This window comes from Sphaeramia orbicularis, chromosome 9 (genome assembly GCF_902148855.1).
Source record: "Sphaeramia orbicularis chromosome 9, fSphaOr1.1, whole genome shotgun sequence".
Lineage (NCBI taxonomy): Eukaryota > Metazoa > Chordata > Actinopteri > Kurtiformes > Apogonidae > Sphaeramia > Sphaeramia orbicularis.
Genome location: NC_043965.1, coordinates 16888008 through 16914854, shown reverse-complemented (window position 1 = coordinate 16914854; position 26847 = coordinate 16888008). Strand labels below are relative to the sequence as shown.

The window sequence follows — 26847 nt, the reverse complement described above, 5'->3', positions numbered from 1 at the left end:
TAAACCAGCTAACCAGCAGTTAAAGCAGATAGAAACATATATTAACCAGCTAACCAGCAGTTAAAGCAGATAGAAACATATATTAACCAGCTAACCAGCAGTTAAAGCAGATAGAAACATATATTAACCAGCTAACCAGCAGTTAAAGCAGATAGAAACATATATAAACCAGTTAACCAGCAGTTAAAGCAGATAGAAACATATATTAACCAGCTAACCAGCAGTTAAAGCAGATAGAAACATATATTAACCAGCTAACCAGCAGTTAAAGCAGATAGAAACATATATTAACCAGCTAACCAGCAGTTAAAGCAGATAGAAACATATATTAACCAGCTAACCAGCAGTTAAAGCAGATAGAAACATATATTAACCAGCTAACCAGCAGTTAAAGCAGATAGAAACATATATTAACCAGCTAACCAGCAGTTAAAGCAGATAGAAACATATATTAACCAGCTAACCAGCAGTTAAAGCAGATAGAAACATATATTAACCAGCTAACCAGCAGTTAAAGCAGATAGAAACATATATTAACCAGCTAACCAGCAGTTAAAGCAGATAGAAACATATATTAACCAGCTAACCAGCAGTTAAAGCAGATAGAAACATATATAAACCAGTTAACCAGCAGTTAAAGCAGATAGAAACATATATTAACCAGCTAACCAGCAGTTAAAGCAGATAGAAACATATATAACCAGCTAACCAGCAGTTAAAGCAGATAGAAACATATATAAACCAGCTAACCAGCAGTTAAAGCAGATAGAAACATATATAAACCAGCTAACATCTTTAGTGAGTTTTTTCCCACAAAGATCCCTCTTATGTATGCAGAAAAATACATATTAAAAATGTATACATGCGCAGAGGGAAAGAGAAAAGGAAAATAAAAGAACAAAAAAAAAGCTGTTTCCCAACAACTGGCATCAGGGACATCTGTACCGTAACAGATTTGTGCTTTATAATAATATATCTGACCTGTTGAAAAGGATTTTACATCCATGGTGTGAGTTAAATACTGATTTAGATGATCTTGAATCAGACACTTATTTTCAGTTCTAAACAATGGGCTTAAACTGATCACAACAATAACAGAAGGGTTCAAACCAAAGATACAGACAGTGATGGTGATGAAAGCTTGTGTATTAGTTCCAGGATGTTGTTGCCATTTTTATTTTCTGTATATTGTATATTTTCATGTCTTAGACCAGGGGCGTCAAACTGGTTTTGGTTTGGGAGCCATACACAGAACTATGTGATCTCAACTGAGCCAGACCAGTAAAATAAAAACACAATAACCTATAAATAAGAATCCAAAAAATTTATCTTGTTTTAGTGTGGAAAAAAGTAAAATATTCATTAAAATTTCAATGATAATATGTCTTGGCTTATTATAGTTCACAGTGGATCTGCAAATGCAAAAAATAGTTAATAATAGGTATGTATATTGTCAAAACTTCATTTATTTTACTTAAGACATTTCAGGTTAATCATATTGGCTCAAGTTATTCATATTTTATTGTGAAATATAAATGTTTTCATAATGTAATTTTATTTTTTCACATAACACATGGAAGAATATTTGGAGTTTTCATTATTTGTAGGTTATTTTACTTGAGATCACATTGGCCTGTATGTGGCTCCTGAACTTAAACAAGTTTAACCCATAAAGACCCAAACAGTGACCAAAACCATCAACTGATGTAAACTGTTTAATACCTGTTGAGCCAGTTATTCAATCAATACATGAAGTAACTGGTGTAAAATGCAGTTTTTCATCTCTTCATGGTCATCAGATATGACTCAATTTGGATGTTCAGAGGCTCTATAGTTACCATGGAAACAGTGTCATCTTCTACAACATTGATTCACCAGTCAAACTCATGGAATGTGATCAATGACAGTGAACAGAGACACTTGGTTTATGTTAAATTAATGATATATTTTGCTCATAGTCACTTTTTTTTCAATTTTTGACATTAAAACCCTCATCTTTATTCTGAGCTTGTATGAGCATGCTCATGATCAGTCAATTAAATATAGGAAAGTACCTGATTTTCTCATAAAAATGGAAAAGGCAGAGGACAATATTATAATAATGATGATAAAACACTTAAGGTTAAATTAAAGTGAAAAAAACAAAACATTTTTTTCTAATTGCTAATTGTTAGATCTAATTGATTTGACAGCATCATGTTACATTTTCCCTGCCCTCTTTACTCCGATTCACTCAATTTATTTTAAATGTCATGTTTTCGCATTTGCTGTACATATCTCTTTTATTGTGTTGTTTCTGTTTTAGTGTCTTTGCTTGCATCTTGTATCCTGCTGTTGTGCCCTTCTGCTTTGTCTGTCAAAGCACTTTGTAAACTTCATTTTTAAAGGTGCTACATAAACAATTTATTATTATTATTATTATTATTATTATTATTATTATTATTATTATTATTATTATTATAATTTGCCGCCAAAGTAGCACTGGGTCTTTATGGGTTAACATCTTTGGTGGGCCACTTTTGGCCTGCGGGCCATAGGTTTGACACCCCTGTCTTAAACTAAATCAGGCATGGTGTTGTGTGACAATAGATGATTTCTTGTTCTGAGGGGGTTCTTCATGCTATGAAGGTGTGAAAAATGAACAGTATATAAGGGTTAATTAAAAGTGGCTGCGGAAACCAGACCATGTCCTTGTAATGAACCTAAGCATGAATAATTACACTCTTTTAAATAGCAACACGACAAAAAAGTACACATATACAGTATTAAAAGAAATGTTCCCGTACCCACATTAAGAAGTAACGCTCATGCATCTGCACAGCGGCGACATCATACTGTGCATTCAGTGTATCTTGGGACATATGCCTGCTGTCTTGCTGTGATAATGTACCAAATGTATGATAAATGCAGTCAAATCCAACGCTGGAGATGAATGTGCTTCTGTATAATTTCTCGATCAGGCTGTTGGTTGGTTGATGTGGATGATGAAGAGTTATGGCGTTGAAACGACTTTGAACGATGGCCGCTGTGGATTAAAGTGACGTGTGATGAACAAAACGCTCGCACATGTATTCATGCGGGCATAAAAAATATAGTCATGCAAACAAAAACGCCTCCTATAGCTACATGTTGTATATCCTGCGCATGCACACAGAGGCGTAATAATTCACCGCTTTCATGTGAAAAATAAAGGCTGAGCGTCTAAGGGCATACGGGAAAGATGCAAAGAAGAAGGAACTGATGTAATTTTAACCAGGGAGTCTTAACTCTGGGCGATGTGCTGTGTAACGGGGCTAAGCAGGGGCTTTGCACAGTGATCCACATGGTGTGTGGCTTTATGAGAGGGCAGATGGTACCACTCAAGCAGGAAGTGATTGACATAATGACATGGCCGGCCGAGGAATGTTGGTGCATGTGCGTGGTGGCTGAGTGCATGTGAGCATGTGTGTGTGTCTAAAGATACATCCTTACTGTCAAATAAATCTTCTAATAAAACCCCTTGTATTCTCGTGCATATGCGTGTGCACCTATGAGTAAGACTTCCTCTATGTACGTACAAATAGGCCAACAAGTCCTGTTGCATTTATGTACAAAGAGCACGTATAGATTCAGTTTTAATATACAAACATCTGCATCTACTTCTGTCTATACTCAAATGTATGTGCGTCATCTGAAAGATAACGCAGAGAGTGAAAAAGCACAAGGAGGAGGGCATTGTTGCTGTCGCTTTCAACCTGTTATGACAAATACAGGCAATTATTTTCTGCTATTCTTAGGAGAACCTTAAGAACCTCTTTGCAGGAAAAAGTCTTCATATGCAGAGACACAGATTTCTAATGTCTGGAGGGAGTGACATCATTTCAGAGTTAACACTAGTTGCTTTTCCATCCATCCATCCATTATCTGCTGTGTATGTGGGGCTGGGTTGTGGGGGCAACAGTCTAAGCAGGGATGCCCAGACTTCCCTCTCCCCAGACACTTCCTCCAGCTCTTCCGGGGGGACCCCGAGGCGTTCCCAGAACAGCCGAGAGACATAGTCTCTCCAATGTGTCCTAGGTCTTCCCTGAGGCCTCCTCCCAGAGGGAGGCAGGCACTTTTCCATTGACCCTCAAATTGCGCAAATATAACTTGCTAATAAAAATTTATTTTTAAAATTTTAAAGTTTTTGCGCTGGCAAGAGGTGGTTTTTTGGGTGTAGCACAAATGGTATATCACGCAAAACTGCAATGGAAAGACCTTTTTTTGCAACTAGAGTCAGGTGAATTTAAAAAACAGATGTTGACAGACATTACAACAAGCGAAGAAAAAGAAGAAACATGTCGTGGTATGTGTGGACGCACCAGGAAACCCAATAATTTTTTTTTTTTATTTAGTATGAAATAGAGGGGTAATAATAATAATAATAATAATAATAATAATAATAATAATAATAATAATAATAATAATATCTGTAAATCAACACCATATTTACCTTTGTCGCCATGTTTATGGAATGACTTCTTGTGTCATCTCGCGATAAACAAATCATCACATTTGTGATTTAATGGAAAAAACGACTTTACACACTTCTGTTTTTTTGAGATTTAGTAAATATCGGTCAAGTTTTGTGCAGATGTCCAATGGGAAAGCGACTACTGAGAAAATACGACACTGCAAATCAAACTTGTGTGTCTGCAGCTTCAGTTGCAACAGGTCGACCTTTGGGTTTGACCTGTTGGGCTCAGGCAGACGCTGCAGGTCCCTCAGAACAAGGACAAACGCATTCAAAGACAGTTTCTTCCCACAAGCTGTCACCACATTTAACTCCAGTAACTCTGTAGTAAGGTTGAAGGTGACTTTATTGATACCTGTAGGTAGATTTTGTTCTGCAGTCTGGAGAGGGCATCTCAAATGTTTTACACAAAAAACATTAAAACCACAGGACACATACAGTGGACGGAAAAAACAGCACAGACAAAAGACATGGACAGGTACTACCAGCAGCTCAATGATCATAGTTATAATAGATAAAAAATTAATTGATTAAAAACGGACTAAAATAAATAAGTCATCATATTAAAAAAAAAAAAAAATCCTAATAACTCTTGGGTAAAGTTATAACTGTGGTTTTCTTCCTGTTTTAGGAGATTATTGCACGATTAGACTTATTGCACATAATTCACATTTGAAGGATTATTGCACATTATGAGAGGTGATTCTGTCCTGCAATGTCAATGCAATATTTATTCAACATTTATTTTAAAAAATGCACTATTTTGATATAGACAGGGATCATAGGTATAAATACTGTTATACATAGATATACCTACTGCGTTTATTGGAAATACATACCGTTAATACTGTTTCATAGATATTCATATGAAATAATATTGTTCATAGATACACATACTGTTAATACTGTAAATTGTGCCTATTCATATGTTGTCCAGTTTTATTTTTTATTCTACTACGCTCTATTCTTATGTTACTTTGTTTAAACTGTAAATTCTTCATTATATTTCTTTATCATATTTTTTTAGCTTTTGTAATTTTATATTTGCTCTATTCTTATTTCTGTAGCACTGGTGTTTTTATTATTAATATCACTGCACTGACTGAAGTAGCACTCCTAATTTCATTGTACACACAATGACATTCTATTCTGTTCTATTCTACTCTACTATGACAACTCATGTAGTGTTTTTAGAGTCATGTCACTTAAATTGTGCATATTTAAGATGTTTTTAAAAAAAAAAAAAAAACAAAAAAACTTTTCATGAGATCAGACCAGCCTGTTTCCAACATTGTGTCGACGCATTTTCCAATAAATACAACAGAGTTTAACACTTAAAGATCTAGAAGTATTTTTGTGGTAGTTTTTTCACATTTAACCTTTCTTTAAAGGGGTCATGTTTATCTAAACCCACTTTTATTCGTCTTTGGTTCATTTATTTGTGTATTCGGACCCTAATAGTTCAAAAAGTTTGAATTTGAACCCTCCAGGTGCTGCAAAGCTATCTTTATATTCATTTTTGGCAAAAATCGAGTAGATTTCTACAACCTGTTTCAGTTCCTTCTTAATTTGTTACGTTTTGTAACTAGTTTTGTCATGCCTTTTGCACATATAAGGTCAAGACTTCAGACAAATATTTCTCAGAGTACGACATAATTGTTTGTCAGCAGCAGCGGTTGTAGTAAAAACTGAAAATATGTCCAAACTTCGAGCTGATTACCTAAAATGATCAGTTGTTGGTTGAACGGGACAGAGCAGCACAGCCAACAACCTGGAGGGGGCGGGGCATGAAGTGGCTTATTTGCATTTAAAGGGCCAGCACTCAAAATGACCTTTCTGGTGTCATTACTCAGAAATAGGGTTGAAGATGGACCTGTGGAGTTGAATTAGTGAAGAATTCAGACCCAAGCATAGCATTTACAGTTTATGTAGACCACAGGGAAATGTTTTAAAATGCATAATTCCATTTTAAAAACCAAAATATCATATCCTTTAAGACATTTATCAACATTTACTATAATATTACCCTCTGCATTTTTCAGTAAAAATCAAGTGTTTTCTTATATTTAACTTACTGATCATGTATCTGTTCATAAAAGCTCAGAGTAAATTCAAAGCTTATTATATCAAAACAGAGGAAACTGTAGAAAATGTGGCTTTTGCAGCAACATATCTCATTAACTGTACTTAGAAATGAGCATCTCCAGTCACACTCATTCATCAAACTCCACGGGTTTGATTGGTGAATCCCTGTTGCAGAGGATGCCGGTGTTTCAATGTTCACTATGGGGAAATGGGTCATATCTGATGATGATGATGATGATGATGAGAAGCTGAGAAAATGCATTTTACCTGAATTATTTACATGTACTGATAAGATTAATGGTTGAAAACATATGAAACATTTTAGATCAGCATATGCATATGGTGGCCGACTGCTGTTTAATGATGGTTTAATGTACGAAAAATCATTATTGTGCGGTAAACAGACTGTGCTTTTTACTATTATATGTAGTGCTTTTAGTGTCAGCAATGAATTCAGCAGTGATGTTGCATTTTATTTTTTTAATCATGTTTAGCTCATTTGAACTGCTTGATATAGAACCGACGAGTCCCTACCTCATTTTCACTCAGATCATTGTATGTTATCAGTTCTCCTTTTTTTTTTTTTGCACTTTTTCTTACAAACATCTGCACTATTGTTATATCATTTGGGTCATTTACACAACTGTCCATACGCCACATAAACCGGTCTATTATGCACCTCCTCACCTTCCGTTTATATGAATGGAACTACAGTCCAATCAAACTACTTACAATAGTGGCAGGAGTGTAGTTCCATTCATAGGTGCATAATAGACCGGTTTATATGGCGTATGGACAGTTGTGTAAATGACCCAAATGATGTAACAATAGTGCAGATGTTTGTAAGAAAGTGCAAAAAACAGTATAGTAAAGGATAACAAAGCTACTAACATACAATGATTTGACTGAATATGAGGTAGGAAGTAGTCAGTTCTACATCTTATTACAGTGTCTATTCTTATTTAATTCATATTCTATTTTCATCTGTCTTTTTTTTTTTTTTCTTGTGTGACATTTATTACCAAGGTGAGGGAGGAAAAAGCATTTCAATTATCTGTGTGTCGTGCGCATTTAGCGAATTGACAATAAAAAATCCTTTAATCCTTTGAATCCTGTGACAATTAGGTACCGCTCAAAAAAAACTTTTCATGACATAGCCTAGGTTATTGAATAATGAGGAGAGTCAGACAAATACAGGAACAAGTAATCCTTCAAAGTATGTGGTTTTCATAGGACAGAAAGAGGATGGAGTTAAATTAACCTATAAAGACCAAAACCATCTACTGATCTAAGTTGTTTAATACCTGTTGATCCATTAATCCTATCAGTACATGCAAATAGTTGGTGTAAAATGTAGTGGGACAATATCAAATGGACGAGACTATTTCCTGGTGTTGCATATTACAACAAGAAACAGTCAAATTTAGAGAAAATGTGAGAAAATATCAGCTTTGTTGGTGACATTGAAAACTGATTTTCTACATTTGAGTCAAGTTAATGTTCATTATGTTCAGTTTGTTGAGTTTGAAGTTGGAAAGGTTTAATAGTCCCCATATTAAATTAACTTATAAAGACCCAAATACAAACCAGTGACCAAAAACGTCTACTGATCTAAAATGTTTAAAAACTGTAAAACCACTCATCCGATCAATACATGTAAATAATTCAGGTAAAATACAGTTTGTCATTTTTTCATGGTCATCAGATATGACCCATTTGGACGTTCAGAGGCTCCATAGTTACCATGGAAACACAGTCATCTTCTACAACATTGATTCACCAGTAAAACCCATGGAGTTGGATCAATGACAGTGGATGAAGACACTTGGTTTATGTTCAATTAATGATAGATTTTGCACTTTTTCTTCAGTTTTCTCTAATTTTGATATAATAATCCTTTACTCTGAGCTTTTATGAACATCTAGTAAATTAACCCATAAAGACCCAGTGCTACTTTTGCCGCAATTCCCAATTTTTTTTTTTCTCACTATTAATCTATCACCATTTATTATAATATGATCCTCTGTATTTTGCATTTCTTCATTAAAAATCAGGTATTTTCCCATATTTAATTTACTGATCATGTAGATCACAGGTGTCAAACATGCAGCCCGGGGGCCAAATCCCACCCCCCAAAGGTTCCAGTCTGGCCCCTGGGATGAATTTGTGAAATGCAAAAATTACACTGAAGATATTAATCATTTTAGTTCAGGTTCCACATACAGACCAATTTAATCTCAAGTGAGTCAGATCAGTCAAATACTATCATGATAACATATAAATACTCACAACTCCAAATTTTTGTCTTTGTAAATGTAAAAATTTTCATGTCATTTTACTGTATTTGCACTAAAACAAACGAACATTTCACAAAAACACGAATAACCTCAAAAAATACGAACATTTTGAAATGTCTGAAATGTAATTGTACCAGTATTCTGCCTGTTATTAAATGTTTTGTGCATTTGTCGATCCACTGTGATTTGTAAGTTGTAATGTACATGTGATAAACTGAGATATAATATTGTTAAAATTGCACTTAGTTTTCTTAAGAAATTTCAGTTTGTTCATGTTATTTACATTGTTTTAAAGGATAGTTGGTAGATGTAAACATTTTCATCACATAATTTTACTGTTTTTGCTCTAAAACATAGAAGAAAGTTTGGAGTTGACATTTTTTATATACTGTATTATGTTATTATTTCACTGGTCCGGCCCACTTCAGATCAAAACCAGCTTAATGTGGCCCCTGAATGAAAATAAGTTTGACACCCCTGATGTAGATGTTCAAAAAAGCTCAGATTAAAGTTCAGTCATAATATCAGAAACAGAAAAATGGAGAAAAAGTGACTTTTTCAGCAAATATACCATTAAATGAACATAAACCAAGTGTATCCATCCACTGTCATTGATCCGACTCCATGGGTTTTACTGGTGAATCAATGTTGTAGAAGATGACTGTTTCCGCGGTACCTACGGAGCCTCTGAACGTCCAAATGGGTCATAACTGATGACCATGAAAAGATGAAAAACTGAATTTTACACTAGTTATTTACATGGATTGATATGATTAATGGATCAGAAGTTATTAAACATTGTCTATTTGTAGATGATTTGGGTCTTTATGGGTTAAATGTAGGAAAATACCTGATTTCACTGGGAAAAAAAACACAATACAGAAGATAATATTACAATAAATGATGATAAATCACTTCAGGAAGGTCAAATATAGAGAAAAATTCATTTGGTAAATGCCACAAATGTCACACTGGGTCCATATGGGTTAAAGAGTAAAATTTAACTAGAGTAAAATGTATGAACTTTAGTATAGTTGTAAATTTGTAAAGTAAGTTGCATTCAACCACTCTGTCATTTATTATCACTCAGGGGAAAAAGGTGGTTTGATACAGTCATGTTACGCCCACCCACTGTGTCCACCCACTTTGGCGTTGAGACAGTTTTTGTACTTGTTATTTACGTCAACAGGCACAGGTTACATGAGTCACAGGTGTTTATCAACCGTAAAGACATAAGTCTTTCCGTCAGCATTAGTGTGCCACCTCTTGACTGAATGTTTATTCCTTAAAATGTGTAGGTTCCCACGGTCAGTGTGTGAACGTTACCTGCAGGAAAAAAAGTCATACAAGTTTATATATCGGGCAAATGTTTTGCAGGCCTGTAACGGTACACAAAATTTTTGGTTCTGTACGTTTTCAGTTTTCAAAGCCACGGTTTGTTTTTTTTCGGTTCGGTACGGGAAGAAAGAAAACCCCTCAAAATGTCTATTAATGCATTTATGAATTTTTTCACATTTTCCCCCCAATTTTTGGAGACAATAGAATATAGAAAAACAGGAGTAATATAATTCTGCTGCTACAAATCAAATAGGAAATCAAATAAATTATTAATATTACTAAATGTATTTTAAACATTAGTATTGCACTTTTCTCTGAAAGGTAGTTTTGAACAAACAACAAAAATCTAATCACAGTTCTGTCAGTTCACATTCTGCATAAAAATAACAAAAAAATTCCACATGAAGTGCAACATTAAGAAGAGGGTAAACTGGTATTCTGCTTAAACAAACTGAAGAGAAACTTTGACAACACAATGAACCAAATTATTTATTTTAGGACAGAGAACAAACTGTTTAGGACACTGTGTGTATTTGTGTGTGCCTGTGTGCACGGGGGATTTTTTTTTTTTTTTTTTTTTTTTTTTTTTAGTGTCGGAGCCGGGGGTAGGGGGGGCGTACAGTTATATACCTGGGGGTGCGGTCCAGAACTAACATAACGGACGCTGTCGTGAAACGAAAGTGAAACTTTACGTAGTTTCAACGTTCTATTTATTCATCTATTATACACCGTGCGAGACAGACAGACAGACAGACAGACAGACAGACAGACAGACCTAGTGTAAGTGTTTTAGAACTGCCGTAGTTCCTAGGGGCCAAACAACGTCCGTCTTATTAACGTCTCTTTCCTTGTTGTTGTCTTTCACCTGAACCTGAGCTGATCCAAACTGGACTGTAATGATGGTGGAGGGTCTTCAGTCTCTTCCTTCCAGGTTCACATCATATTTTTTTTTTTTTTTTTAAACCTTATATCAGCTGCTATTTCATATTTTGGGTCAATGTGTGCGCCCTTCCATATGTCCGTGTAAAACTTGCGCAGATTTAAAGTTCCGGATCAAACAACGTCTTTCGTTTCTTTTTCTCATCATACTGTGCCGTTTCGGTACAGCTGTGTGCTGAACTGAACAGGTGTGTACCGAAGCGGTTCAGTACATGTACTGTTACAGGCTTAATGTTTTGTGTATGATTTTTTTTTTTTTTTTTTTTTTTTTTTTTGTATTTATGTATTTATTTCGAACATGCAAAGAAACAAAATAAAACAAAAAGAAGCAAATTAAGACAAAAACAAAATAACATTTAAATGAACAGAATCTATCTTCAGGTATGTGCAAGTCTGAATTTTGCGTGGTCGAAAAGGAGTAGGAAGAAGTATAAACTTTTTTTGTCGTGTAAAATTTACGACCACAAGTGGGAGACATCTCTGGTCTCTTTGACAGTCTTCCCCAGTTGTATTTGTCTCTACACTCCCATCTATGTAGTGGAGCTTCGTCGAGTAACAGTCACGCAGAGCCAAAGACAAACTCAGAAATCGAGCAGAATTCGAGTCGCATAAAGTGTTTATTCATACACAAAATAAACGAGTTGACATCTGCAGAAACAACTGACTTTTCGCTCTGGGAGACCACTTTTATATCGTCAAAAGTAGGTTGGGTTTAGCTACAAACCATACCCATTTTTTATCATATATTGAACATTAATCTAGTCACGTCGGAAAACCCCCTTTTTAGCTTGTCTCCGATAGGGTAAGGTCTTTTTGGTGTCTGTCAGGATTGGTCCCAGTATTTGATTACCATATATACATATGTAACTTTTTCCTGGAAAATGTATGGTACTTCCCAGAATGTTCAAAAATTTCCACTCACGTCTACTTCTTTTGTACACCACGTTTTCCGAAACTTTCCATGAGCTCACATGTTCTTTCTGCCCGCCCCATTTTGTAACTTTGCAATAAATTCACGTGTTCTTTCGATGGCTACACGCATTTGTTCTTTTGTGGGTCTCCCAGGAAAAAAAGTCAACTACTCTGTTACAACTGTCACATTATACTGAAATTTAACTTTTGGCATGCAAAGGAATACTTTTGATTATAAAATGAATACTTTTGATTATAAAATGAATACTTTTGAATATAAAATGAATACTTTGATTATAATACTGTTTTTTTTGACACCACAGTTTAATCCTACCCCTCAAGTGCTTTTACACCTTTATCACTAACTTAATACAACAATCAAACAATAAATTTTTCCTAATTTTTGCATTCAACCACAACAAATACATAATGCAGTAATGGAATTATAGACAACAATATGATCATGGGAATTCAGTCATACATAGACTCAACAATTCAACAATTTTCTTCAATAATTACAACATATTTATCAAAACATTATCCATATTATTATATTACATATTGATGAGTAAAAAGAGAAAAAATTATGAGTGATATGTATTATTAGATGGAACAATTTATAACAAACACTCAAAAGAATAGTTACGTCCATTACAGTTGCCATTATGTATAATTTGCAGGCAGTATATTGGCTGTAAATGAGCAACAACAAAAACAAAACTTGTATTTTTCAACTTTTCCTGTCATGGGGATGGGGGAAAAACAACGGCAGCTCAGTAATAATGAAGACTTTTCCAAAGGCTGCATACCTGCACATACCATTTAATCTAATAGTCGACCCTTTGCACCTCCTCCAACAAGCAACAACTGACAAGAAAAAGGCAGGAAATTTGCAGAATAGCTGAAGCAGAACAAAACTCTGCTGCTTTCATTTGTAAATCTATTGCATTTTTTTTTCCTCCAACCTGCTGTTTGTTTTCCTCAAAAGCAACAACAAAAATGTAATATCGGTGATATTTCTGGATGGATGAAGGCTAAATATAAAAAGAGGGTCTGTGTGCTGCAGGGTACTTCATTTGTTAGGATGTAAAAAGAGCATCGGTGTTGATTTAAAGCAGGGGTGTCAAACTTATTTTAGTTCAAGAGCCACATTCAGCACAATTTGATCTCAAGTGGGCCGGACTAGTAAAATAATATAAATAATAGGATAAAAACTGATAAATAATGTCATCTCCAGAGTTTTTTGTTATATTTTTGAGTGAAAAAAGTCAAATTCCGTAATGAAAATGTTTAAATCTACGAACTGTACTCGAACATAACGCGAAAAAATATGAACAACCTGAAAATTCTTAAGAAAAATAAGTGCAATTTTAAGAATACTACGCGGTAGTTTATCATTTACACATGTACATCAGAGCTTACAGATCACAGTGGATCTACAAATACACAACATTTAGTAAAAGGCAGAATGTTGGTAAAATTTCACATACTTCTCTTAAGGCATTTCAGGTTGTTCACATTTTTTTTTTTTTTGTAAAAGGCTAGTCTGTAAATGTAAACATTTGTGTAATTTTACCATTTTTACACTAAAACTAAGAGAAATTTGTGGTTTTCATAATTTATAGGTTATTATGATAGTACTTTACTGGTCTGACCCACTTTAGATTGAACTGACCTAAAATGATTTTAACATCATTGATCGTTAATAACTTCAGTGTGATTTTTGCATTTCACAAATTCATCCCACAGGCCACATTGGACCCTTCGGCGGGCCAGTTTTGGCCCCCAGGCCGGATGTTTGACACCTGTGATTTAAAGCATCATTCTATCACAACATCAGAGGGATGCTCAAAGGAATGAAGGTTTATTTCTAATGAGAACTTTGGATTTTTAGATTTTTTTTTTCATTGCAGGTTAATGCCCACAGGTTAATGGCACAGTGATCTGCCTTGGTGGAGGTCTGCACTCTCTGAGTGCTTTTCTTGTTTTAATTCTTTTTATCAACTACTAGAAATTTCAGGCGACCCCATGTGAATTCCAGACGACCCTACATGGGGTCCTGACCCGAAGGTTGAAAAACACTGTTAGTGTTTTCAGTGCCATTTTTTGCACACATTCATCCCACAGGGCCAGATTGGAACCTTTTTGGGGCCAGTTTTGGCCCACAGACCATATATTTGACACCCATGATTTTGAGCATCCCTCTGATGTTGTGATGGATTGATGCTTTAAGAAATGAAGTTTTATTTCTAATGAGAACTTTGGATTTTTAGATTTTTTTTTTCCATTGCAGATTAATGCCCCAGTCATCAGACACCCCCATGGGAATTAACACAAAAAAAAAATCAGCAAATTCAGGAAGATTCCAATCTGATGGTCTAAAGGGCCTACGTGGCAAATGTGTCCAATGTTTTCATCCTGTTTCGTTTTCCCTCCCTCTGAAGGCCTACAGTTGGCTTATGTGGGAAAACAGGGATGTGAGGAGAGTCGGCTGTTGCATGCTGAGTGATGACGATAGCCGACAGAACTAAAACCCACCTCCAGTTGATTTCAATGCACGCGCACGGCCGTCTCCCAGCTCGTCACAGTGTCTCCCGTTGCTCTGTATTTATAAGGCGCCCCGGTGCGCGGAAAGGCACAAGCATGCCTCGTCTCTAGAGAGGCAGAGCGCGTCGCTGCGACTCGGAGACGCGTTTGGATGAAAGATCCGAGCAGTCGTTGCTGAGGACACGGACGCAGAGGAACGCAGGAGTTTTAGCACAAGTTCCCTCCGCAGCAGGTTGTTGCGACTGCGACTTGGTTCTCAGGGGTGAGTTGTTGCGCGTTTTATCCTATTTTAACGCACCTTTTTTTTTTTTTTTTGTCTTTTATTTATCTTCGTGGAAAATTAGGCTGCACAGTCTGCTGGTATGTGAGGATGTAGAGCAGCTATTAATAATGCCAGTGCGTGGACTCATATGCAAACCTCGTCAGGATATAAAACAAACAAAAAAAAAACAGTCTTTTGGCGCAAAACATATGGAAGTTTGCAGTCTTATTTGTGTTGCTTTCTTGAGTTTTTTTTTTTTTTTTTTCGCAAAGAAAACTTGTTGCGTAAGGAAATGCACATTAAATTTAGACTTGGTGGGAACATTTTGTGCGTGTTTACCGACTGCACAGAACAAAACGACACATTCCAATGACTTGACCCATGCTCATATTATTTGTCATGAAGCTTCATTTGGTTTTCTTTGCGCTTTTTTTTTTATATAAATACATTTTAACAGAACATCTGACGTGATTTTTAACATGCTTCTATTCTGTAGGTTTGCCATGTGTTGACTTTTCTTGCCACTGATATTACAGATTATGGAAATTATTTTCAGAGGCAGGGAGTTGTTGCAGAAATGTGCCACCATCTGCTTGATTTATCTTTTTTTTTTTTTTTTGATACCATAGTGATGGGGGAGACTTGAAACAATCTTCCAAATGTGATTACATGTCGAGTGATGAAAATAACCACCTGTTTGTGTGATGTTTGTTGTGTAGCTGGATTCATCTCCCCAGGGGCCATTTAGCCTTCTAAATGTTTATATTATAAACTGATTTTAATGCAACTTGAGGATGGAATATGCAATAGACTAAATATGTCAAATTCATTCTGGAAGCACTTGAACTAAATCCTGGATACAGGGCACTGTCTGCAAACATGACGACAACTGGACTCTGATACTTGGTGCATGTCAATCTGAAGTCTAATGACTAGTAGATGCATGTGAATCTGCGCACTCTAGCTTTTTTTTTTTTTTTTTTTTTTCCATGAACGTCAACACTCTTTAAAAAAATATTCACATCCAGAGCAAATTTGCATCAATATTAAAATCAGTTATTGGAAATTTCCCTACCTTAGTGGGGTGCATCTACAAAGACTGAGATTAAAGGGCTGCGTATTTAATATATTCTCGTGCCCCAGGTCACTGTGGTCAATATGTATGAAGGCGCGCACCTCCTTCTTTAATGCAAAAACTGCGGAACAAAGTCATGCAAAAACGCGTTTGGCACCGGATGTGTAGTTGAATGGGTTGGGGAAGTTCTGTATAGTTCCCAATGAAGTTATGGAGAGACGTTTATTATCCTGGTGACATCATATATTTAAGGGCATTCCCGTGTTGTGGAGTGTTTTCAGAGTTTACAGATGCGCCGTGTGTGTGTGTGTGTGTGTGTGTGTGTGTGTGTGCGCGCGTGCGCGTGCGCGTGTCACGGTCCTCGCCACACGCGCGGAGCTGACCTCGGTGCTGAATTCTTCCAGCTGTTCGACGCGTGCCTGGCCCCGTATACTTAACTGCGTAACACGAGAGCTTCAGATATGTGTGTGTGTTTTTCTTTTTTTTTCTTTCTTTCTTTTTTTTTTTTTTTTGTGGACACTTGCATTACGCGCAAGGCGACGCCACCCACGCGTCCAGATGCAACCATTTCAAAGATCACAGTGTGCGCTGGTTGTGTCAACGCACCAACGAAAGTACAAAAAACATTACGCAATGACTGTATATTTGTGAGTCAAAGTGTGCTTTTTTTCTTTTTTTAAAATTAAGAACATGCGTTTAAAGTGCAGAGATGTATGTCGTGCAGTCTTGTTGTTCCATGCGTTATTTCACTCTCCGCTCAAGTCAACGCTGCGCTTCTTGTTTCAGCTCTTAGGTTGAGTTGTGATTATGCAAAGACACGTGTAAACATATTATGTGTGTGGGGCTGCATTGATTAAAGCAGACACTTGAAGATGTTGGTTTTTCTCTATATCAAGACTATCTGAAACGGACAAAACAAACTCCCTTTACAGTGGCTGCGCTTTTAAACCCTTTCATGCATAGTGGTCACTCCAGTGGACAGCTATTGTCCAGCTGTTCTCTTATATATTCATGGGTTTTGTTGTTTTAGTTCCATATCAGCCAACACAGTAGACACTTATGCATCATCCCAAACACTGCAATTCATACCATTACTGTAACTTTGCTGTTTTTTGATAAACCAGTGCAAATCAATTGCTAATTATTAGACTGTAATTTACAGTTTTCTTTAACAAAAGTTTTTTTTTTGTTTGTTTTTGCATATTATCTCTATGAAGTGAGTAATAACTAGTATTAGAGTATATTAAAATGTGAGAAAACATCAGATTAGCAGCATTAAAAATGTTTTTATGTCATAGTTTTCTCACAGTATATCGCTTTCTGATGATGGGTTTTAACTACATGTTTCTTTGTGTCAAAAATTAAACGCATGGTGTCCAGCTAAGTGGACATTTTTGTAACTTCATGAAAAATAGGTTCATAAAAAAAAAAAAAAAAAGTTCAATTGCTTTGTTTTTTCATGCCTAAAGAGGAATAAAATCACTAAAGAAAAAAATATTGACTAAGGTTCTCATAATTCATGCATCAAAGGGTTAAACCCCCATTCAGATTTAAGATTATGAGCAACAGACTCTTTATAAGGATGGATAAAGTAAGTGTGGTAACTTAATTAGAAGAAAATGGTGAAAAGAAAACCGAAAACAGCAGAATCCCAGTGAAAAGGACTCCACCTGGCTGGCTTCATGCTACCTGTTATTACTAGTTTCATGTTGTGGAGCCAATATTTGCCTTTGCAAATGTTGCAGTTTGAGTGTGTGTTTAGCCACTGAAATCCAAATATTGAGGATCACAGAGCAGCTATGAGGAGGTCTAATCATTTGGATAATAGATTTTTCCCGTCCATTACAGTATTTTGCATCAGTAGCTCAACAGGACTTAATGATCTGTGTAGCTAATAAAATTACTTTGAGAGAACCCTCTGCTTTAATAACTTCGACTCCCCCCTTTGACTGATGTCAAATGAACACACTGTAAACACATCGTGAATTCAAGGTAATTTCCAAAGTTAATAGTGCTTCTTTTCCCCTCTCCTCCTTATCCTTTTGCTTTTTAGAAACATCCCTGGGGACACAAACGCTCTCACGCACGCATACGCACACATGCACGAAGGCATCATGCAGGAATCTGAGCCTACAGTGTGCCAGCTGCAGCCCAACATCATCTCGGTGCGTCTTTTCAAGAGGAAGGTCGGCGGTCTGGGCTTTCTGGTGAAGCAGAGGGTGTCCAAGCCTCCCGTCATCGTGTCCGACCTGATTCGCGGCGGAGCGGCTGAGGAGTGCGGCCTGGTGCAGGTGGGCGACATCGTCCTTGCGGTCAACAACAAGCCTCTGGTGGACCTGTCCTACGAGCGCGCCCTGGAGACGCTCAAGAATGTGTCACCGGAGAGCCACGCTGTCCTGATCCTACGTGGGCCCGAGGGCTTCACCACCCACCTGGAGACCACCCTGTCCGGAGACGGTCGCCAACGCACGGTACGAGTCACACGCCCTGCCTTCCCACCTTCAAAGTCCTATGAGCACTGCTCGCCGCTCAGCCCCTTCAGCCCAGGACAGCAGCAGCAGGTCAACAAGGAGCCCCAGCTTAGGGCCATCGAAAACCTGTCCTCTCCATCCATCACCCACTCCCTCCTGCAGAGGGGAGGAGTGCAAGGCCAGGACCCCCTGCTGATGAGAGATGGCGGCCGTGGAAGCCTCTTGTGCAACGGGCTGGAGGAGAACAATGAGCTGCTGAAGGAGATCGAACCAGTGCTGCGTCTCATCAAAAACAGCAAAAGGGAGATCAATGGGGAAGGCCAGAGGAATGCAGGAAGAAAGGACGTGGAGATTCAAGTAGCCTGGTAATTTATAATTTATCGATCCTGTAGTTCAAGTGTCTTTTTTTGCTTGTTTGCCTCCGCAGGACGAGATGCAGGTAGAGCACAGGTAGAATAAGAACGAGGATTTAGGTCAAGGGCTCCTGAACAGGGTAGTTATCAGCTGTCAGAAGAGCCTGCACCTGGTCCTCAGACTGGAAAACTGTCTCCATACTTTGCCACCTCGCTGTCCCTAAACTACCTGACCCAGCTGTGTTGCATGACAGGTTCTCATTTACCTATTATGACTCAGTGTATCGTGCCAAGTAATTACTGCTTGTAAGCGTGTCTCAACCAAATCCAAGTTCTAATGACACGGCTCAAAACTTTCAACACGACTTTAGCAAGATGAGCGTATTATTATACCTGTCTCATTTTGTGTTGTTAGACAGTTTTTTTTTTTTTCTTTTTTTTTTGAGTCTTCACCATCCATCCAATTGATCTGGGACAAATTGTACATATTAGATGTTGGCTCAGATCCTTCTATTATCTATGAAAACACAACTGGTTTTAAGATGGCATTGTATAGAATAGACCCTATTCGTTTTTATGATGTAGCTTTTTTTTTTATTAGTGATACAGTTAACAAGACAGTGGACAGAAAAACAGCAAACTAAAGAAAAATCAAGCAAATAAACAAACCAACAACAACAACAACAAAATGACAAACAACAATGACAACATCATATTACAATGAAAAAGATAATAAACATAAAGAGCAACTAAACAATAAGATTAAGGGTGAAAAGGGGAAGGGGGGAGAGTTAATGAAAGGGAGAAAGGGAGGGGGAGTGAGAGGGAAAATAATAATTATAGTAATGATAACAACACAACAGTATATAGTAATAATACCAAAAGTCTAATTTACTTGTAATATTGTGGAGGCGGAGGTCGCCACAATGCAAAAATGGGTTAAATAATAAAATATTTATAATAATTTCTATCAGTTACTATCGGTTTGAGTTTATATTCATGAATTTACATTAATATGGCTCTGGGGAAGTGTCTTTTTGAAGCTCGTGTCTTTATTTGATGTAATGAGTGGAGAATGACAGGAAACATGGGATACAATAAACTGTCCAGGTAACTACAACTTGAGCCAGAAACTGACTGTTTAAGTGCATTTAGATTAAAATCTCCACCTATGAACATGATACTGACATCATTCTGGGTTATTTTTCCATTGTTTTTGAAAAGATGATTTGTTTGTTGAATTTGACATTAAAAAAATACATTTAGATTTTGGTTATAGGTGTAAAGATTTGGGTAAAAACCACAATCTTTCATATTTTCATGTCCCTACTACACCAGTTTTAACCACAAACTGCAGTCCACCTGTGTCCCTCTAGTGGCTGTAAGGTGAGTAGACCCCATTGATTTGAAGTTAAAGGCCTGAAAATACCAAACATTTAAAATATACAAATATATGAGGCTTTATTTTGGTGCTTTTCTTGAAGATTTGTTTTTATGAGTGTAGAATTATTCAGAACTGGTGCTAGCTAAACTTGTGCTGAGGTGAATTTCTGAAAATTTTGCAAGCCCATTCCAACAAACATTGGGACATGGTGTAAAATATTAATAAAAATGAAACGATTTGGAGATCCATGATTTAATGTTTTATTCATACAAGAACATAGAAAGCAAAAAATGTTCAAAACTGAGAAAATATATCATTTTCAGAAAAAATTAAAACTGTATCACCTCTTCTATTAATAACAGTCCATAAATCTGTTGGATCTGAAGAGACCAGTTGATGGAGTCTTGATAGAAGAATGTTCTTGTCTGATAGAGGGTTTTAGCTGATTAACAGTCCACAGTATTCTTTACTACACTTTTTTTGATTCATGATGCAGCTAATTTTTTCAGTCAGTGAAAGGTCTGGACTGCAGACAGGCCAGTTCAGCACCTGGACTTTAAAGTTATACTGTTATAGTAGATGAAGACTGTTGCATTCTGTTTTTATTTTACACAACATCACAACTTTTTCCCAACTTGGACTGTAAAAAAACAAAACAAAACAAATGCTTATCATGAAGCTGTAAGAGAGGGCTGCATGGTTCAGTACTAACATGAGATGCTAAATGATGTCTTTGGGTTTCCATTGATAACAGAAGGATCTTTATAATATATAATATTTTTTGCAGCTTATCTGCTTTGTCTTTTGGTTTTGGACATCAGTTTGCACCTGTGTGGCAGAATGGTGCATATCTGAAAGTAAATGCATTCTGCCTTATTTAACATTTTTCTGCAGCTCATGTATTAATACAGGGTTATTCAACAGGTGGCCTGCGGGTCAGAACTGGCCCATCAATCAAATTGGACCGGTCCCCAGCCCCTCAACCCACAAATAGTAAATAAATAGTTTAACCCTTTAAACCCTAAGCCTAAAATGGACTTTTAAACATTTTTTTTCTTATTTTGACTATGAAAAGGTTAGAATTTTTTTAAATTAATTAATTTATTTTTAATTTATTTATTTGACAGGGACAATATACATTAATCAACATTACTGTAAATGTACCAGAGTTGGCCTAATGGCTATTTTTCATCTGTTGTCCCTGGACAGATGTTAGAAAGTCACCCTAAAAACAGGATACATCAGCATTAATACAATATAGATCACATTCATCAAACTGTATAAATCATGTTGATAAAACTGTGTAAATCACATACATATGCTGTGACTCCTTTTGCCAATTTTTCCGGAGCACTTAGAAATGTCAAAATTAATTAGTCATTTACTATTCACTGCATGTTACAATACTGCTAAAACTTCTTCTCCAGCTTCTAGTACAGGTGTGAGTGAAATTACCATGAGCCAATAAAGCACAACGTCTCAGATTACAGAAGCCGTTGGACTTTTTCCAGTTGCACAAACAGTGAAAGAGTTATAGCCATCCAAACTGCATATGAGCAGGGTGTGTCAGTGATGACACGTCAGATTTTAAAGAGTTAACAGCTGCATACATACGCCTCTTTGCAACACTTTACGCAATTTTGTGAGATTTTGCATCATTTTGCAGCCCTGCCACTATTTACTGAAGGCCAGAGAGACTGGCTTCAAAATGAAAGCTAGGGCTGTGTATTGGCAAGAACCTGGCAATATGATACAAATCCCAATACTAGGACCATGATACAATATATCACGATACTATTAAAAAGGCAATTTTTTTATTGGTTTTGTTTGTTTTTTAAAGATTATTTCCTGGAAGAATGGAATTACACCGGAAATATGCACAAATACTAAACAAATTTTTATTTGATCAGAACAGGATCTAATGTTATATCACAAAATGTTCCTGTGTTAAAACTTAAATTATGTTTTACAGACATTACAGTTTAAGATCCTGCTCAAATGTTCATATTCTATTAGTTCACAACTAACGTCATAACATTATTTTTGTTCAATCCCAACTAAGGAACTACCATTATTTAATAAAAGTGTTAAATAATAAAAAATACAATATAAACACAAAAAGAAAAACAAAAATGAACCTCCACAATATCTGCATTTGAATAAATACCTAAAAAAAAATATTGACAGTACTTTTTAATATTGTTACAGTATTGTGAAGTGAAATGAAATATCGCGATATATTGCTTAACAGATATTTTCTTACACCCCTAATGAAAACGTAGTGCCTTTAACAAAGAAGCTGGTGTTCCTTAATCCCTTCAGCATGGTCACACTTTTAGTCAACTTTTAGTTTTTCAGCTTGAATATAAAATTGGCCATTGTTTGTTTTTGACTTGTTGTGGTCAGAGAACAAAGCAATATTGGTCGTTATAAATGTTTGGATTACATTTTACATTACTTGCACTAAAAGCCAGCTGATACTGTGACGGTACGTGTTATGTAGAAATTTAACACAACAGGTTAACAGATAAATAAAAATGTTGAATATGTGATAGTACATTCAATATTAGAGAAATACTACACATGTCACAGTCCATAGCATTCTGACAATTTGACCCATTGGAAAATATAGTTGAATAGCCCTTTACGGCCATTAATTGCCTCTTAGATCATTCACTACAGTGTTGCTTCGTCGAATAAAGTTTGTACATTATAACTCAAAATAAACCCAAATTTGTCCTCGGAGCCAGTTTTATTGATGAAAGTCAAGTACCGCTATGTTTTTACACAAGCAAAGTAGTGATCCTGGAAGCACTTATTTATTTTTTTAACATTTAATGAGGATGAGTTACAGGATGTTGGGCTTGGATTGCCTGTAGTTTGTTTTAAGTGTTTGCTCTGCTCTAACTCTCCCTAAGGTTACACAACACAGTCTGAACCAATATTCCACGTCCTGCTTTGGCTAAATGGCCTGCACAGTGTACTGTTGATATTGGCGTCGCAGTTATCTTCCGTTGTGCTCCTCCATGACCGATTGAAATCAGACTGAGCCCACAGTCTCGTTGAATCAATATCTCATTCTTGACCTATCCATGCATGACCTCTTCCCTTTCAGAAATACCCTTTTACATGATGCACCGCTTTTCAAGGCTAAGGAAGGAACGCATCCGAGTAGTAAAAAATAAAATAAAATCCCGTTTAGATGGTTTTAATCAGACCGCCTATATGTCAGGGACTTTGGATACGTTCAGTCTACAGGCTATTTGACATTTGATCAACAAAGGAAACTTAATTTATTCTTATTTTCACTTTAGAAAGGGCCTTTGGGAAGAGTTCTAAGGAGATGCTAATGAGAGAGATTATTGTAAAGAGAATGGCCAATAATAAAGAAACATTTGTGCAGCAGCATCCCTCAAATTACGTTTTGATGACTGGAACAGAATGGTGCATTAGAAGTGATTGTTTTCCGAGCAGAAGCAGTTCCACTTTTACATTCAGCACGAGGCTAATGCCGCACATCAGCGTAAGAACATGATGACAAATAACACATGCAACTTCCTGTCATTGTTTCTGCATGTCTGAACTCCAAATCTGAATTGTGGCGATGAAATATGCTCGTGCAAATCCACACAATAAAGAGATGCAGTGTGATGTGCATGGGGGGGGGGGGGGGGGGGGGGGTTTACAATTAGCATGGACACGTTTGCATGATAAAGATTGGTGGAGGAGAGCGTGGAAGGCGATGTGTGGGTGTTTTTCGATTGTGGGAAAGCAAATTTGAGATCACATGACACGGAGTTTGCTGTATTTATTCATATGTTATGTGGTTTTTCGACAGCGGCAGCCCAGGGATCCCCCCCCCCCCCTCCCCTTTCTCATTAAGTCTCTGGAGCACATAGTGACAGCTCAGACTGAGATCTATCACAAATCAGATCCTGTTCTTCTAATCTTTGGGGGATGCGTGGCAAGTGACTGTAAACTGAAGTGTTAATTATGTCATCATCATAGATTAATCTGATGATTCTTTTGCAGATTAAACCTGATTAAACAGTCTTGGACGTAGAAAAGTGAGGAAAAAAAATCATCCGAGGTGTTATTATGAGTTTGGAAAAGCTCTACCTGTTTAATTCTGGTTCATTTTACAAGAGGGTATAGGTGATAATATAAGTGTATGTTCTTGAGGTTTATTTTTAGTCTCAGTTTAAGTATAATAATCTTAGTTTAGAGTTATTATATTCAGGGAGTCTTGTTTAAGGTGCATTTTTATTTTATTTATTGTTTTTTTGTGCCTTTATAAATTTCACTTGGTGCTTTGTTTAAACAGTGTCCCATAAAAAGAGATAATTATTTGATTTTTCAGTCTATTTTTTCAGTTCAGTCTTAGTTTTATGTGCGTTTCTTTTGAGGAATTGGAGTTTTTCTTTACTTGTCATTTAGTTTTTTAATATATTATGAGGAACATTTTGATTTATGGAGACAGTAGGACAAGAATATGTGTGACATCAAATGACAAATCACTAATTCTTGTCTTTTTGTCTCATACTTCATGAGCCATTAATACTGGGGTAAAATGAAAAAGCTAATTTTACCTTCAGTTTTATTTATGTGTTGCTTTGTTGATTGTAATCTTGATCGTGTCTCATAAAACTGTCATATCTGTTTTTATTTCAGTCGACACAATTTTCTTTCTTTCATTAATTTTTTTTTTAAAATTACATTTTAATTGTTTTCTTCTCAGTAATCAAAGAAACCAACAAACAAGAGCCAAAATTTAACAGCGCAGACTAAAGCTAGAAAAGATTATCTTCACAGCTGTTCTATGGTGGACAGAAAACAAGAAAAAAAATCCTTATAGTTCAGTCGAAGGCAGGTAGTTAATAATTTGTGTATGAAGACACTTTTATTCATGCAAAGTGTGTTTATATATTAACCCTTTCATGCATGAATTATGAGAACCTTAATCAAGATTTTTTTTCCTGAGTGTTTTTATTCCTCTTTGGGCATTTTTTATGAAGCTGTTTTCCATAGAGTTGCAAAAACGTCCACTAAACTGGCCACCAAAGAAGCAAAGAAACAAGTATTTACTGATATACTGTGTGAAAATGATGAAATAAAAATATTTTATTGCTGTTAATCTGATGTTTTCTCACGTTTTAACAAACTCTTAATACGAGTCTATACTCACTTCATGGAGATTTTTGTTAATTACAGTCTAATAACGGTGACAAGCAATTGATTTACACTCAAACATGTTAGGTCAGGTTTATCAAGAACAGCAAAGTTACAGTAATGTTATCAATTGCAGGGTATGAGATGGTGCGTAAGCATCCAATGTGTTTGCAGATATGAAACTAAAACAAAATCCATGTATATACAAGAGAACAGCTGGAGAATAACTGTCCACTGTAGTGACCACTATGCATGAAAGGGTTAAATTGTAAAGTCATTATGAAAACGGACGGGTGTAAAATAGTCTTATAACGTGTAAATTTTGAATCATGTAAAATATCCCTTGAAAACCATCCTACACTGGATATCCCAGTAATCCAAACCTTCCCTTTCAACGTTAAAGTCTTCATCTTTTTGCCAGATAAATCATCCTAGTGACTGTAAATTGCATTAGCAGTATTCTGATAGAAGATAGAAGCTGATTCTTTGTTTTTAGGTAATTTAAAATAAAGCTGTACCAAATCATCCTCCCAACAAACTAATTTTCTGCCCTGCTAGTTTGAGACTTGGTGCTTGTTTTTGTCAGAATAACCTGTAGCGGACCTAATATGAGCACAGAGTGGGGTTTTTTTCCTACATGGAGTATGCAGTCGGGGAGCTTTGGTGAGAATTTGCTGAGGCTGACCACATGCTGGGAAAGTTGGCGCTCTGTAAGACAACAACAACACAGGAGAAACTAAAAGATTTCAATCAACCTTTGTTTTTGCATACCCATGTCTGTACTGAACACAGAACTCATGTACTGTGGGTAGGTGTGCAATCTGTTCAGAAATTGTCCAAGCAATCCCCAAACCCGGTTTGATTTATTTCCAGAAAAGGAAGAAAGTAAGTTTATTGACTATGTTTTAATGTGTGTGCATGTTTTTGTGCAACTGAGAATTAAAAGACTTGTTTTTAACTAATTGAAAGCTCCCACACTTAAAGCAAATACCTGTTTGTGACTTTCAGGGACCATGGAACCGTGGGAAATGGTACGTCTCCTCAGCTGGCAGATAATGACAGAGCGCTGGAGAACATGCCGCTGGTGCTCAAGGCTGAAACTGACAAGGTAAAAGAAAACAAATGTTCCATCCTTAAATAATTTAGAGTTAGAGAAATCATGAGCGTGCATTCATTTGTGCAGGTGTTTTGGTGAAATCCGATTTTTTTTTTTTTTTTTAGTCTGTGTGTTCGTTCATATCACACATTTAATGCGACTTTTATCAGTTTTGTGTATGAACTTAATGCGACCCTGAAGTGACCCGCATGCTCAAGAGGTCCTGACGTAATACGTGACCACGCAGACACGCACTGTGTCTACGGAAGTAACGAAAGAGGAATCTCGTCTCAGTGAAGAATTGTGACGTTTGTCGCATTTCAATGATGTCAAGGTCAGATAAATGCGACCTAGCCATTCAGACTGAAGTCGCATTGCAAACTAGAAAAGCACTCAGAGCACAGACCTCCACCAAGGCAGATCAGTC

At 36.4% G+C, this 26847-nt stretch overlaps 1 protein-coding gene across 1 annotated transcript in view; it reads left to right on the top strand.

The window, feature by feature from the left end:
• The first annotated feature begins 14723 nt into the window (after window positions 1-14723).
• nos1 (nitric oxide synthase 1 (neuronal)) overlaps window positions 14724-26847 on the top strand; it is a 94815-nt gene continuing 82691 nt past the window's right edge. The window contains exons 1-3 of the mRNA XM_030143960.1: window positions 14724-14872; window positions 18001-18783; window positions 26333-26432. Of these exons, the coding sequence (XP_029999820.1) occupies window positions 18047-18783; window positions 26333-26432 (837 nt within the window). The 5' untranslated portion in view covers window positions 14724-14872; window positions 18001-18046. The remainder of the gene's footprint in view (window positions 14873-18000; window positions 18784-26332; window positions 26433-26847) is intronic.